Here is a 14,518-nt window from a genome sequence, read left to right as displayed (position 1 = left end):
AATCAATCTGGCACCTTGTCAGTGTTTTAACATCAGGGCTTCCTAACTCTCTGGTCAGTGTGTGAGCGTTCTTTTCATCCTCTGCAGCAGCTGTTAGCCACAGATGAGCCACAATTTGATTATTTATTTCTACATTATTCCAGTACTATTTGGATTGGACACCAGTACTTATGTATTAAAAATGCATTTTGGCACCATTATTACAGTCATTGTTTTCTACATACTAAATGGAATTGACAGTAACATTTTAAGGAAATAAAACCTCTGGTCTTTACATAGCTAATTCAGTTTTCTCAAAATTTATCATCGCTGTTTTTGTGAAGAAAATGGTAACGAAGTTTGATTATGGGAAACATTTTCCGTGTAACTTGAGTCACCTAAGCCAATTTTTTGTTGTTCTCATTCTAATAAAGTGGGTGGAAAACTAAAAATTATGTGAAAAGTAATGGATTAAAACCAGGTTCCAGTGTCCTGTAGGAACCACCTCCTCTGTTACTGGATTTTGTCCATTGTTCATTCGCCTGTATACTGCTTCACTTGAACATAATTGAAAATCAACCTATATTATTGTTTATGTTGTATAAGATATAATAGTTTGATTGTGAAAATTGTCATTTACTGTGAAATGACAGTAAATGCTTTTAATGCAGCTTTGAATCACGAGATGTTTGTTTACTCTGATACTTATCTCCATTTGATTACAGTTAACACAGAGCTGCCTTCATCGGTCAGCTAATAACCTTGGGAACAAGCCTTTATTCTTTCTTTTAATCTGCTGAGATCCCTACCGAAGGAGGCAAACGTTTTAAAAATAGTTTTTATTTCGCATACAGAACCGCTGGATAACCTGGTTTGCTATTGTAATGTTTTTATCTGGTGGCTTTTATAGTGCATCATGTAGCTCTTTGTATAGCCTGTAGCTGAATTTGTAGACAGTTATCATTTCCCTACTATTAAAACATGTAGTCGTCCAGCTTCACTTCCCACATTTCACACAACAACACTAGAGTTGTTGAAAAAGTTTGAACTAATTTGGATAATGAATTCTACATTGTTTTTGTTACAAAGAGTAGCTGAGCTTTGGTTATATTGTTATAGGTATATTTAAACATAATTCTAATAAATGCCATCATCGTTTTTGTTAACATTCAACAAAAATCTTTTTAAAAACTAAGCATAGGATAAGTATGCTTATTACGGTTATTATGGTTTGAGGAAGTCGTTTTCTTAATAAACATAATAAGGCACCAAACGGGATGAAAGATTGGACCTTCAGCAAGGATTGCAAGATTTGAAAATTCTATTCTGGTTTGCCCTTTGATGTACAATGAGGATTTGCACTCCAAAAACTGAGCTTTTCAAATACACTCTGAAGTGTTACTAAATCTAGAGCTGCTGGTCTTGGATTTCTGTATAAAATGCCTGCTCAGACATGGTTCTGTGCGAAGGGAGTGCAATGTCAAGCAGGCAGTTTTGTGATGCCTCTAGCCTTTTCACTGTACAGTCATTTTGAATGTCAGTCTAGTGGATCACATAATAGATATTAAATATGACACATCAACAGCTTGTGAAGCAGCACAAAAAGTAATGTTAGGCTTTCACTGCGCACAAATAGAATGGGTTGAAAACATCAGTGCATACATTTTTTTTTTAATCTGTAAACTCCACTGATTTGTCCATCTTAGTGTGTGGATGTGGTGCTGATGCAACACACTGACAGTTCTGTTGCTCTGCCTAATTCTGTAAAGGAAATCTACCCCAGAGAAAGATAAAGTTTGAGGCAGTGTTGCGTAAGAGGTATTTTTTGCTTTGCTGCATCACACCAGAGACTGTACATTAAGGCCCTAACCAGCCAGAGAGCAATCTGCATACTTCACACTTCCCTGCTCGCTGTTGCTTTGAGTCATATTGCTGCCAGTTTAAGAGATGCAGAAAGCTACTGCAGTCAGGAGTGAAAAGGGGCTTTTTAGTAATAATATTGTAGGGCATTCATATGAGCTCCAGTGGGTGGATCCTTGCTGGGGATTGTGACTTCCTGTCATTGACATATTTACTGATAAAGATGCTGGCTGACCTACAGGCTCCTGATTCCCATCACCTGGATTGGATGGGTGCATTTCTATTTTGGTAATCAGCTCAAGCACACAATCCAATTACATGGAGGTTACTGTGGGGCCCAGTGGATGGGAGACCTGACTTTAAATTACCTGCAAAGGAAAAAGATGCTCTGCTAACAATTGAGTTTTTTTTTGCTGACGTTATTGCTCTAGTTGCTTTTTAATCTGCCAACAATTCATGATGTAGCGTGTCTGAGTGAGTAAGTGATTTATTTTAGAGAGTACGTACAGATCTTCTTCTAAAATGCATTGTTGGAGAAGCTTCCACTGGAGTCTTAAGAACAGCTTAGAAAAACAAATCAGTACAGCAATGTCCATATTATTTGGGAAAAGGTGACATGTTTTGGTTGGACTCAAATTAATGATCGTAATTAAAGTGTAATCCTTGGTCTTTCAATTGTTAATCAATAATATAGTCTAAAAAGTAATTTAAAACAAATGTTACGTAGACCAACATAATGCTTCAGGATTGCATGTGCTACCACACAAAAGTCAATAAACACACTCGGTCTCAGTTTAAAAGACTATAAAATGGACAAAAAATAAGCAAACCAAGCTTTTGCATATTATTATTATAGTTAGTGTGGGGGTTGCTAGCCCTACCTCAGGGCTTCTAGATATCTGATACACAGGGTCATGGCCTTTAGAGATGTAAAGTTCCACGAGGGCACCTTATTTCGGAAGAAAAAGCTACAGTCGCTGATGGCAAGAGACAAATACTCTTTTTTAAAAAGAATTAATTACAGTTACATTTTCTCATTTTGTTGAACAGTTTAAGGATGTGGCCTTTTATTATCTCTCGAATAAAGGCATCTTTGTGTGATAACTTTGGTCCTTGTTACAAATCAGAGACATTAAAAATGGCTCTCGCTATTAAGAACTATGAATGTTGCTGGGGGAAAAAATCCTCTCATTTGTGTTGTTTTTGAGAATTAGAAATTCAAATTAAAATCCTTTCTGAAAGTAAACCAGACTCTCTGCAGGTCTGCAAGACAAATTAAAGAGACAAGCATCTTTCAGTGCCTAATAACATTTGGAGCACTGTGCACAGAGGCAATAACCATTATGACTGAATATGTACTTCAATAAAAAAATAAAGTCATTATGACTTTTATGATTGTAATTATACAGAAGCCATAACAAACACACAGGTCTGGGCCCACTGGAATTCTTGCAAATATGTATTTATCATAATAACAAAAACCAATGCCATTTTTTTCATGTGTAGCAATTTCTGCCTCCAAAGTTACTTTGGTATTTATTGTAATAGCAGCATCATCTTAGGGTAGATTTCACCAAGATAATCATACTGTGAAATGTCCACGTCAACACATGCCTGATTTCAGGGCTCGTCTCGTTTATTCTTTCTTTTTTTTGCTGAGGAGCTTTTCTCTACACTAGTGATCTGCTCCGAATTTTAAATTGAAACATTATAGGAAGAACAAATGTTCGTTGAAGAATTACTTGGATGTGAGCTCCTACAACTGCAGCAATAATTTAATACAATGTACGTTTTGTTGAATTTTCCACATTTTTCTTCACCCTCCTCTTTTAAAATCTGTCACATTAAAGATAAAAATGAAACCGAGCCCTTCTTGGTGGATTGTCCTTGAATAGCCCATTTTATAATCGTGTTTACAGACTTACCTGAAGCTCTAATTACTCTTTCGTCTGGTGTATCCAGCAGTCGCATACAGAAAGCTACATTATTCCAGATTAGATTTAAGCTGTGTTCAGTGTAAAATCAACTAGAAATCTCTTTTGGCCTACACTTTGAGGGCAGAATCACCCTTGCACTGACTCTGATAAATAGCTGAATGTAACTGGATCGGTGAAAAAAGAACAAGCTGCACTGCCTGCATGCCTTTTGCTCAATGGGGCAGTCGCTGGGACATTTCCTAAGTGAAGCTTTTTCAAAAGGGGCTTGCGCTGCAGTTCCAGCTAAGGGCAGTACAGTGGGTCAACTGCCGATAGAGTTACAACCTCTCTTTTGTAGAGGTGTTGGACAAATTAGATCTCACAACTGTTTAACCAGTCATACAGGGACAGCTGCATCTCCCCGCCCTCCAAAACCTGTCGGTGACTGTTGTTCCCTTTGGGGAGCCATCTGTGAGGAGTAAGCTGGTGCAGTGATCAAATGATTGTTTAACAGTTTTACCTCTTGTCACTGCTGGAGCTCATATGAATGGGCCTTTAACTAAATGAGCTTCATGCATTATGTGATTCAGCTGCAATCTTAGGCTGTTGTTTTAATAGGAGCTAAGTAATGGTGGATGATACAAAATTATGCTATCTTGTCAGTAGGCGCAATCCAGCTTTAAAGACTTGGTCTCTGCAACGTTAACATCTGCAGTTGTTTCATTTTATATCTCCTCGCCATTATTTCCTGAGGAGCATAAAACCGGGCTCATGAATAGTCTGACGTGTGTCGTAGTGAATAAATCGGTGCAAATAATACTTCTTTAAGCCATTCTATTACATAAAGATAAATTTAATTACACTACAGACAGTAATGAAGCAGAAAATATGCTCATATCTTCATATTGTCTCTTGGATGCTGTCATACTTATTGGAAAAACATTCGGGATTGGACTTGATAAGCCCTTCAGGATGAGCCATATTTATACAGGGCTTAAAGTCGATATGAAGTGACTTTGTAATAATATTAGAGTTTGTGGTTAAAATGCTTTGCAAACTAGCTGATGGTGCATAAAGCAGTAAGTGAGGAAGCCTGTTGGATGAGGATTTTAACACTTCTGTTCAGATCTTCTGTTCATTAATTGTTTTTAAGAAAAGTGTGTGGGAAAATCATTTTTGGAAGTTAAATAAAGATGAAGTTTAATTAAACTAATGCATAAACTAATAGAAAAACTAAAACACACTATGTCTTCTATTCCAAATAAGAATTTGAATGCACCCTGAAGGGCTCTACTAAAGAGAATCACTTGAATTCATGCCTGTTAGAGACTTTATTGATCTCACCATCACTCCAGAGTCTTTTGTGCTTAGGCTCACTCCTCCCTCATCTACTTTACTGAGAACAAGCACTAGAGATAAGGGTTTTTATTGTTTACCTGCATGTTCTAAGCTGCCAGTTCCAACATAATTTCATTTTTTGTCCATTGCATGTTTATTGCTGTCCATTTGTATTTTTTTTTTGTCCCATTAAAGGACGTTTTGTATGTGTGCAAAGTAGATTGGTGTTTACGTATTCCTTTCATGCAGTAAAATGGCAACACCCATAGAAGACAAGGCTCTGTTGTTTTTGGACTTGGCATAGCCACATAAACAAGGAAATGCACAGAAAGCATGTCTGCTTGCCTTTGTATTTAAAGACAAGTCTTGAGGATGCAGGTAGCGACAGATCTTTTTCACACAGCCTCTCATATTATGTTCATTTAATTCAGTTTGGTTTTTCTGAAAACACAAATGGTGCCCTTGTAGTGTAGTTTTTGTGAAATAACCAGAATTAAAAGGACATCTGCAGAGACTCATGTACATTTTCTGGTCTTTGTGAAACCTATGTTTGTGTCTCAGTCATGTTTATTTGCACAGGAAGCTACTTAATGTGATCAATTATGTTTTTTGCACAATAATCTACGGCTTTTGAAGTTGTGTTCTCCCTTTGCCTCAAACAAGATCCCTCTTGTTCCAAATACGTTTTAGATACATACTGGAGAGCAGTAATGGTACTAATGCAGCTAAACACTGTATCTAAAAAGCATGTGTTATTCTCATGGATTGTGCAATGTACAGCTGTACAGTTAAAATTTCCACCAGCATAATTTCAGTGGAGCCTATAGCAAATAAAACACATTAAAGATGTCAGAGAGAGACCTCTTTTTCCACAGTCGCCCACACACGACAAAAACACTTAACAGCAAACAACTTGGTGTTCAAATTGAGCCAACCACTGTTTTATTTGTATGCAGAAAGACTTACATATAGTTAGATAAAACAAAAAGAATGTTCAGCTCCAATTGTAGATTTGTTTTCTTTGTGTGTTAAACTGCAATGTGTCTAAGATCAGAGAGCTGTGATGTGAACAAGAATTGTATTTATTTGCCAAAAGATATAAAATACGATGACCTTCAGGCTGCATTGTGTAAGCAAATACAACAAACTGGTGTTCTCCTGAGACATACACTGCTTCATTCATGTTTTAAGCTCCTCTGTTAATGCAAGATTACCATTGTGCTCTTGAGTTGAAAAGGCATGGCTCCATAAACCATGCAGTGTGTGTGTGTGTGTGTGTGAAGCCAGCTACTCCTTATTTATCAGCGGTGACACTATCAGCAGTGCCTTGTGAATAGAGAGCTAGTCATTCAGAACAGTGGGGCCACCTTGGCTGTCAAAGCAGGATTTAGGCTACATTTCCCATGGTTGCCATGGTGACGGTGGGAAGTGATTATGAAGAGAGGGTTTCGGAGCAGTGCTGTCACACCAGTGGGTATTACCATAGTGGTTTGCACAGCGATCATCAGAGAATTACTGGCTCATGATCAAACGATTTTTTTTCTTTTTGTATCTAGAAACGCTGTGTTTTATGATGGCAGAGATGTGCTGTTATTTTTGTGTCTGAAAGATTAGACTAATATATTTTTCTTCTCATGTCTTTCTAGGGCAAAATGTGGTTAAATGGAACAGAAACAAGTACACCGTGAGGATTCTCTAACCCTTGGCCCTGAGTCCCAACCGTCAAAGAGGGTGTCGGACCTCACTGAGGCAATCCTGGGCCGTTGGCACTAAAATGTCCCTAAGTGGTGGCACTGCAGGCGGGAAAGGTGTGGACTCTAATGCGGTGGACACTTACGACAGCGGGGATGAGTGGGATATTGGTGTTGGAAATCTGATTATTGACCTTGACGCTGACTTAGAGAAGGACAAACTTGAGATGTCTGGCACCAAGGACGGCATGGCGTCACCCAGTGCAGTGGCAGCATTGCCTGACAATATCAGGTTTGTTAGTCCAGTGTCTGGCTCTCAAGGCAAGGAAAGCAAATCCAAATACAAGCGCAGTAAGAACTCTAAAGACAATAGTAGCAAAGCTTCAGCTGGAGATGTGGGTAAAAAAGAAACTACAGGACGGACTCAAGGGGAGCCAACAGGCGCAGCAGCAGCCGCTGCAGCCGCCGCTGGCAACAATTCCACCTCTGGGAAGAACATGGATAAAGGGGGCAAAGCCTCAAGAGGTGTTCTCAGTGGAAAAAAAGAAAAAGAAGGGGCTAGTGGGAAAAGCAAGAAGGACAAAACAGATGGCGCCCCAGTCGTGGCAATAGGTGTCACGGAGAAGGATGTTGTGTCTCAAGCCCAAGTTGCTTTGGGGAATAGTCGTAATGCGTCCTTTGAGAACACACAATCAACAGACTTGGCAGAAGCCAATCAAATGGGGAATATTGCACTTGAACCAGTTGGGATAGTACCAGCATTGACCACAAAAACTGAACCAGAGGAGGTGGAAAATGGTAACAGCGACTGCAAGACATTAAAGAAGATCAAAAACGAAAAGGTATGTACTCTTTTTACTCTCTCTAACACAAATGTGTTTCATGTCATGTTATTATGTTACTAGTTCAGTGACTAGTATTGGATAATTGGTTTTAAAGTAATTAAAGTGACTTTAAACACATTTGACATTTATATCAAAAGTTATTTTGGTTTGGCTAAATTGTGCCCTGAAGTCTTTGTTTTGAACATAGCTGGTGAAATAAATCCCGGCAAGAAGAGTACTCACCGCAGTGGCTGGTTTATTTTCCACGAGCCTCTTTGAAACAGTGCTGTCTTTCATGGATTGAATTATCATGGTATGAATTAATACAGCGGGACAAAGCACTGTAGGCTTCCCAACGTCGTGCTCGTGATAGCCTGTTGCTTACAGCAGGCTTGGAGATGCACCACATTCCCTGAAGCGGTGTGACATGTGATGCATAAAAAAAAAAGACCCACTGCTGTTTTCTCCTTTATTATCACACGATGAATAAGGGCACCCTTGACGAATATGATGCTGAGAACGGTTACAGGAAATGACCCACACACCGCCGTTGTTCTTCACTCTTCTTGACAGCAGAGGCTTGATTTATTTTAAAAGGAGGCATAATTGCCGTCATTTCTTATGCCATGTCTAAAATTAGTACCAGCCAACCGCAGCTGCAATTAGCCATGAAGGTGTTATGTTCTTCACATGAGCAAGTGAAGTACTAATGGCAGGCAAGGCAATAATAGTCGTTGTCGGCCATATACATAACTTTATGCCTGCGAAGTTAAGTGAATGTCAAATCGTGTTCCTCTTTTTTTTTTTAAATTCACACAATCTGTGTGCTGACATTGTCGTACAAGAACAATATAAAAGATCCATGTAGCTGTTCACCCACACTTATCTTGTTCACTCATATAGTTGATCTATCACTGCGTCTATTGTATGCCTCATAGCAGCCTTTTCAGGCTCTTGTGGTATAAAAGACAGCAGATCAGGGAGGTGCTGAGGACTGTTTTTGTCTGTCATCGTGTTCCATTCTTAATCCCACAAGCCCCAGCAATGCCTGGTGGAGCAGTGTGAGTGTGGGGGAGGGAGCTGGTGCAAAGCACGCCTTCGTCGTTTTTCCTGCTGCTCTGCTAGTGGCGTGGGGGATGGGCTGCGAGGAAGCCTGTTTGATTCCTTAAATCCAGGACAACCAGTCATGAACACAAGCTGCAGAGCCTTCTCGGGCTGACTGCTATGAAAGGAAATTTTAGGAAAGTCTTTGTAATCAAAATATATTTAGACTGAAAAGGCTTTTGAGGCACAACCGCATGAATTTGTTGGCAGCACTGAATAAAAGGAGACGGGTCACAACTGCTTTCAAACAGCCAGTTGGTGAAACGAATCTTTGAAAACATGATGGGAGAAAAGGGATGTGATTATATTGTTGTATACATCAATTCTTGCTTAAAAAGAATTTTTTCTATAGTGAGCCGTGAATAACAGTGTAAAAAATACAGAGAGAGTGGCTTTACAAAACCACAAACATAAAACCAGGGTATGGGTTGTGAATAATAAAGAACATACAGCATATAGTAACTGGATAGCATGTGTTTAGATTTTCATTTATTAAAAAAATTCTGAAACTGATAGGGCCACATGAGTGTGGGTTGATATTCATTTATGGTACATGGGAAATATGTCGTCATAACATGCAGTTCCAGCTGTAAACACTAAGCCAAATCAGCTTTGTCCAACTGTGGCTCTTGTTGGGGCAGTTATCCAAGAGTCTCACAACCTTGAAGTTTAAATATCAACCTATACAATGATCATTTCCTAAACCTGTCCAAGCATTTATTTGTCTAAACCTAACAATGCAGTGACATAAAAATGTTGCTGAAATGAAAATCACTGAAAATGAAACTTGTGTGTTTTTTACAATTATAGAACCTGTACGGTGAAACTAAAACTATGGTTACACTTGGCAGGTTTGAAATAATGAAAACAAATTATGGTGTGATTTTTCATTCAGTACAATGTTTATTTGAAGCCATGTAAACGTCCATCTGACCCTTTGTTTGCACCAAACCAGTCTCACTGAAATATGACTACAAAAAAGACTAAAAGCAGTTAGAATTAGGCGTTAGAACAGGTTATGCCCAGAAGGCAGAGGGGGCAGCGAAGCAGTGCACAGTGTCATGTGCCATCAAATTCTGACCAATCCTGTGTCCAAACCAAAAACAACTAAGTTATTACTGTTGTGTATATAAATGTGCACAACCCTTTCTCTCTCTCTCTTTGGGAGGATGTTCTGAGGGCCCTGCTGCTGTTGATGCTGCAACTACAGTAGCTAAATAGCTTCCTAATGGAGACACAAATAAACGCCACTCCATACACTTACTGATGGTAATATCCCAACAGCTGTTGTCTGTGTTTAATGGAGTAATGGGGCACCTTTGATCTTTGGCTACTTACAAATTCATATTTAAGTTTATTATTTTTAATTATCTTATGTAAAAGTAAGTTGTAACACTTCTAAAGATAGATACTGTGCCACTGATCTATTAAGATTATGATTAAGAAACCTTTATTAGTCCCACAATGGGGAAATTGCATATTATTAATTATGGAAAAAAAAATGTGGCTCTTGCTTTTCTTATCGAAGTCTATATGGCCCTCGCAAACAAAATGATTGCCCACCCATTCTAAGAGAACCAACATAAAATGTGAACACACCTGTGAACCAACATATTTTTATTATACACTAGCCAAAAAAGCTATATCAGTCACTGTTCTCTTTTAACATATTTTGTATGTAATGATCACTGCCTCTTGTCGGTTAATTTAAAAGAACTAGTGTTGTGTAGTCAAAGCATTAATCAGTATGTGTCTTGCTATCAATCTTGTTCTCTATGGCCGAGGTGTAATAGTGTGACTACATTGTCTCTGTCTGAAGTTAAAGCTCCCCAAAGCATTGGCTCACAGATGCTGAATAAATCATTCTTACTTCCTTTCGTACAAGTGCTAACCACCTCTGAATGCATCTCACTCTCCCTCCTCTCATTATACAAATCTAGAGGAGTGAGGCATTCGTCAGCTTCCTCGATGTGCCACTGGCCATGATAAATGGAGCAGCTCTCATGGAAAATTACATTGGCAATGTTACTTTGAAAAGAGTGGAGAGAGAGAGAGAAAAGGGAAAGGGCTGCACTTGAATGAAAGAGCCACAGCCGCCGCTTTGCATTGCTGCTGATGTCCAGCTCGGGCAGTGAAGGGATCTCATGAGAGCTAGCTCGAGTTCTTTTTCTTTGCCTGTGCCTGACTGACTGTTGCTATTGTGTTACAGCTCATTCCTTTTAAGTGGTGCCAGGGATTTTAAAGGCTGTTGAACAGAAGGGAGACTGTGACTTATTTTAAGAAGGGGTGCGAATTACAACAACAAGCTTACAACAAAGTGAGGCTGTTGGCTTACCTGCTCATGTTCTGGTAAAGTTAATTCTCTACAGATAATCTGAATGTATGTTTTGTTAATTGTTAAACATCAGGATTAAACACCTCTAATTTCTCTCAAATACCTTTATCTTTACCTTTGACAATAAAGCTGACTTTGACTTTATTTACTTATTTCAAGTAGCTGTTTCTCACCAGACAAAAACCCACTATTACCCACTAACGTTTGGTTTTTGTCTTCAATTTGAACAAGTACAACCTGAGTCATTAGTACAGTAATCACAAGTATTTGACACTCCTCTTTACAAAGTAACTGTTATAACAGTGTCACAGGTCTCCACACACCGTTTGGAAGAAGAAAAAAGCAAAGCAAAAAAAAAACAATTTTGATATAGAACTGTAATATCCTTGACTATCATGGTTACTTGTTGGCGGTGTTGCGAAAGAAGCCATAGGTTAAACGACTCACTCTAGCTATCACCATTCCATTTTCAGGATATTCGTCTGTGCACCGTCTAATAGGAATACCTTCCAGGAGCTGTAAACACTTTGATTTCTAACACGGACGAACAAATCTAGTTCTTTCCAAGCTCAACTCTTACACGTATCAAGGGAGCCATTTTCTGTGTTTTATTGTAGGGGTTGATAAATAAATAAATAAATATACCAGTACGGCAACAACACGTAAATTAACTTGATAATTATTGAATAACCTGTAGTTTTTAATCACAGCCTGTTTGTGTTCACAGTTGAGTAACACGTAAGATATTCTTATGATCAATGTTTGAGGCTGCACGACTTCATTGTGTTCTGTATAGTATTGAATTCTCTCACACTCTGATTCATTGATGCTGTGATATCTGTGTTGTTGCCTCTGCCTGTTTGAAACATTCACCCTCGGGGAGTCCCTCAGTGCTACAGGAAGAATGCGCTCGACACTAATTGTTTTCCACGTTTGGCATTAGCTTCTACTTTCACAATAACATGAAATACTGTGAGCTCGTAGGCAAAAACATTAGTATAAATAATGTGTCGGCAGACTATAGCATTCATGTTAAAAGGCAGTTTTAGAAAGACTACAAAAATGTAATTGTATTGTAGCATAGCTTTTGTTGTTCTTTGTATATTTTCATTAAAGTTGAATGTCCATGTCCTGGGGAAACTCCTCTTTGCAGCAGACTATGATGCATACCAAGCATACCGCACTTCTTTGAGGTTTACTGTGTCTTATTCCGTGCTGACATGCCAGCACAAATCAAAACAGCTTGTAGAATCAGTGTAAATTAAAATGGTTTGTGCACACACCACTGTAGAACACAGATCTATTTAAATGTCACAACTTAACCAGGGGTTCCTACAGTGATTAAGTGCTTATGATGATGGATGGGCACACCTTTGTTTCACAAGCATCCAACATTTGGCAAAAACCTCAACATTTTTTGAAGTAAATTAATGTTTATCGGCATCCTTTTCCCCCCCAAATGTGTTTGAAAGGCCAAATTTATAGAGTATTGACACTGAAATGCAAATAAATTTGAAATATTTCCATCTTTTGCTGCTACAAAACTTCCACACAGCATCCAAGATGAGTTGGCTTCCTCTCTTCAGTTGGTACAGATTCAAGTTCTGCTAGATTCAAGCAGTTTCGCTGTTTTTAGTCTCCAACTTGATTCTACTAGCTGTTTTTCCTTAAACATGAATCAGTGAAAGCAACATTTGTTGGTGTCGGATATTGTAATAACGTTTACAGTCAGGTTTTACCTTATGTTTTTATTTTAAACTCATGTTTGTGTAAAATGATATAATAAGCATCTCAATCACAGTTTTTGTGCTTTTGCTTAAGTTACAGTTATCTGTTCTGACTCACATTGAATCATGTTGGGGAATTGTTGCAGCATAAGCCGCCATTAAGCAAGATTCCTCAGCCCACACCAGACCACAGGTTCTCATACAGAATTAGACAAAGAATGCCGGGTCCCACAATGTTTATAGTCCTGTTGCACAGGAAATCCTTGTGCCGGGGGCACCACAGTCTCTTTCGTTTCTTTTTCTTTTTTTTTTTGACAAATATGTAATTTTGGAACCTGATTTTTCCAGCCATGAAGGTTGCCTGTCTAGTCACCCTGACCTTTAGTGTTTGTGTAGCTTAATTTGAGTCCTAACTGCTTGCTTCCTGTGTCGCCACTTTTTTATATTGATTATTAAGAATAATCTTGCTTTTACTGCATGGGTGATCTGTCATAATGAAAACTGGAATCATTGTGGTTGCATTATTGTAAAACTACAGATGCTTTTCTCTCTTTTTTTGTGCCATTTTACTGTCATACTGACCTTGGGCCATGTTTTACATTCATACAGTAGATCCTTAGTCTCAAAAAAATATTTATCCAACAGTGAGGGTTTGCCTTGATTCATACGCTTGCGCTTAGAAATCATTTCAGTGTTCCCAAAGCGAATCAAGATGCATTCAGGGCGACATGCTGGGGGTGTAAATGCTGTTCTGTTGCTCCTTTTTATTAGAGTAGCTCAGTTATTTAAGTGATTTTAAGTTAATCATGCACTGTGACTCATATGTTCATGTAGTTTGCTTCCACTCGGTTTTCATAGCTAAAAAAAAGGCTGCTTTGTAACAACTAGATTTATATGTGGCGGTTTTTAAATATTATTTAGGCTTTTATGGTTCTGTTTTATTAAACAATGACACAGCCAAGCCTTCAATCGTTTTAGTTTGTTTCTTCTAATATTAGTATCATTCAGGAAACTCAGTTTAACCTTCTGTTTTAAACAAAGGCTAGGAAATATAACACTGTCATACAGTGAAACACAACCTTAAAAACATCATTAAGAATTCATGTAAAGGTTTGCTGCAGGGAGACAAAACATGTTGGGCTACTTTTGCGAAAAGCAATCACAGATCTGTCAAACAAAGCCCCTGTCGTGCTTTGTCTTTTCCTCCCTGTCTTTCTTTCTCCCTCTCTCTCTCTCTCCTAAGCTTTCCAGGAGGTGTGTTTTGCTGTGTCTGGATCAGCTTGCTGTGAGGGAGGCATGTGTGGGGGGAAGGGAGCTAAGGCTTGTACAACTAATTCAGCTCATGAAAGACTTATGCAGCAAGAGCAGCTGTCTTCCATTGTCAGCCTGCAAATTTCCAGCGTGCCTCATTTCGCCTCTCAATGCGTGAGTAGCAAGAAAGCAAGGGAGGGGAGAACATAGCAACTAGAATAAGAGAAGAGGGAAGAAACAAGCAGGCGAACGACAGAGGCAAAAAATACCAACACTTTTCAAAACTCGATGTAGGCCTAGTTCTGTTTGGTTTTATTTTTTTGTTTCAAACTGTGGTGGGTGTGCGGTTGGACCATGGTCTAATAATAAACCGTGAACCTATTCAGACCCAGTGTGCAGTATGCAGACAGATAAAAAGGACTCTGCTGAGAGGGGAGAGAGAGGGCACATGAGGGGTAAGAGGAAAAGAAGGGGGAGGGCGGTTAAAGAACCG

The 14,518-nt window shown here is 38.8% G+C and overlaps 1 protein-coding gene across 1 annotated transcript in view; it reads left to right on the top strand.

Moving 5' to 3' along the window:
- The window catches only part of znf609b (zinc finger protein 609b), a 65,728-nt gene that overhangs the window by 13,262 nt on the left and 37,948 nt on the right, over positions 1–14,518 (top strand). The window contains exon 2 of the mRNA XM_028401465.1: positions 6,740–7,626. Within this exon, the coding sequence (XP_028257266.1) occupies positions 6,868–7,626 (759 nt within the window). The 5' untranslated portion in view covers positions 6,740–6,867. The remainder of the gene's footprint in view (positions 1–6,739; positions 7,627–14,518) is intronic.

The sequence above is a fragment of the Parambassis ranga genome, chromosome 3, assembly GCF_900634625.1.
Source record: "Parambassis ranga chromosome 3, fParRan2.1, whole genome shotgun sequence".
Classification (NCBI taxonomy): domain Eukaryota; kingdom Metazoa; phylum Chordata; class Actinopteri; family Ambassidae; genus Parambassis; species Parambassis ranga.
The sequence above is the reverse complement of the archived record's forward strand: the minus strand, read 5'-3'. Positions and strand labels throughout refer to the sequence as shown.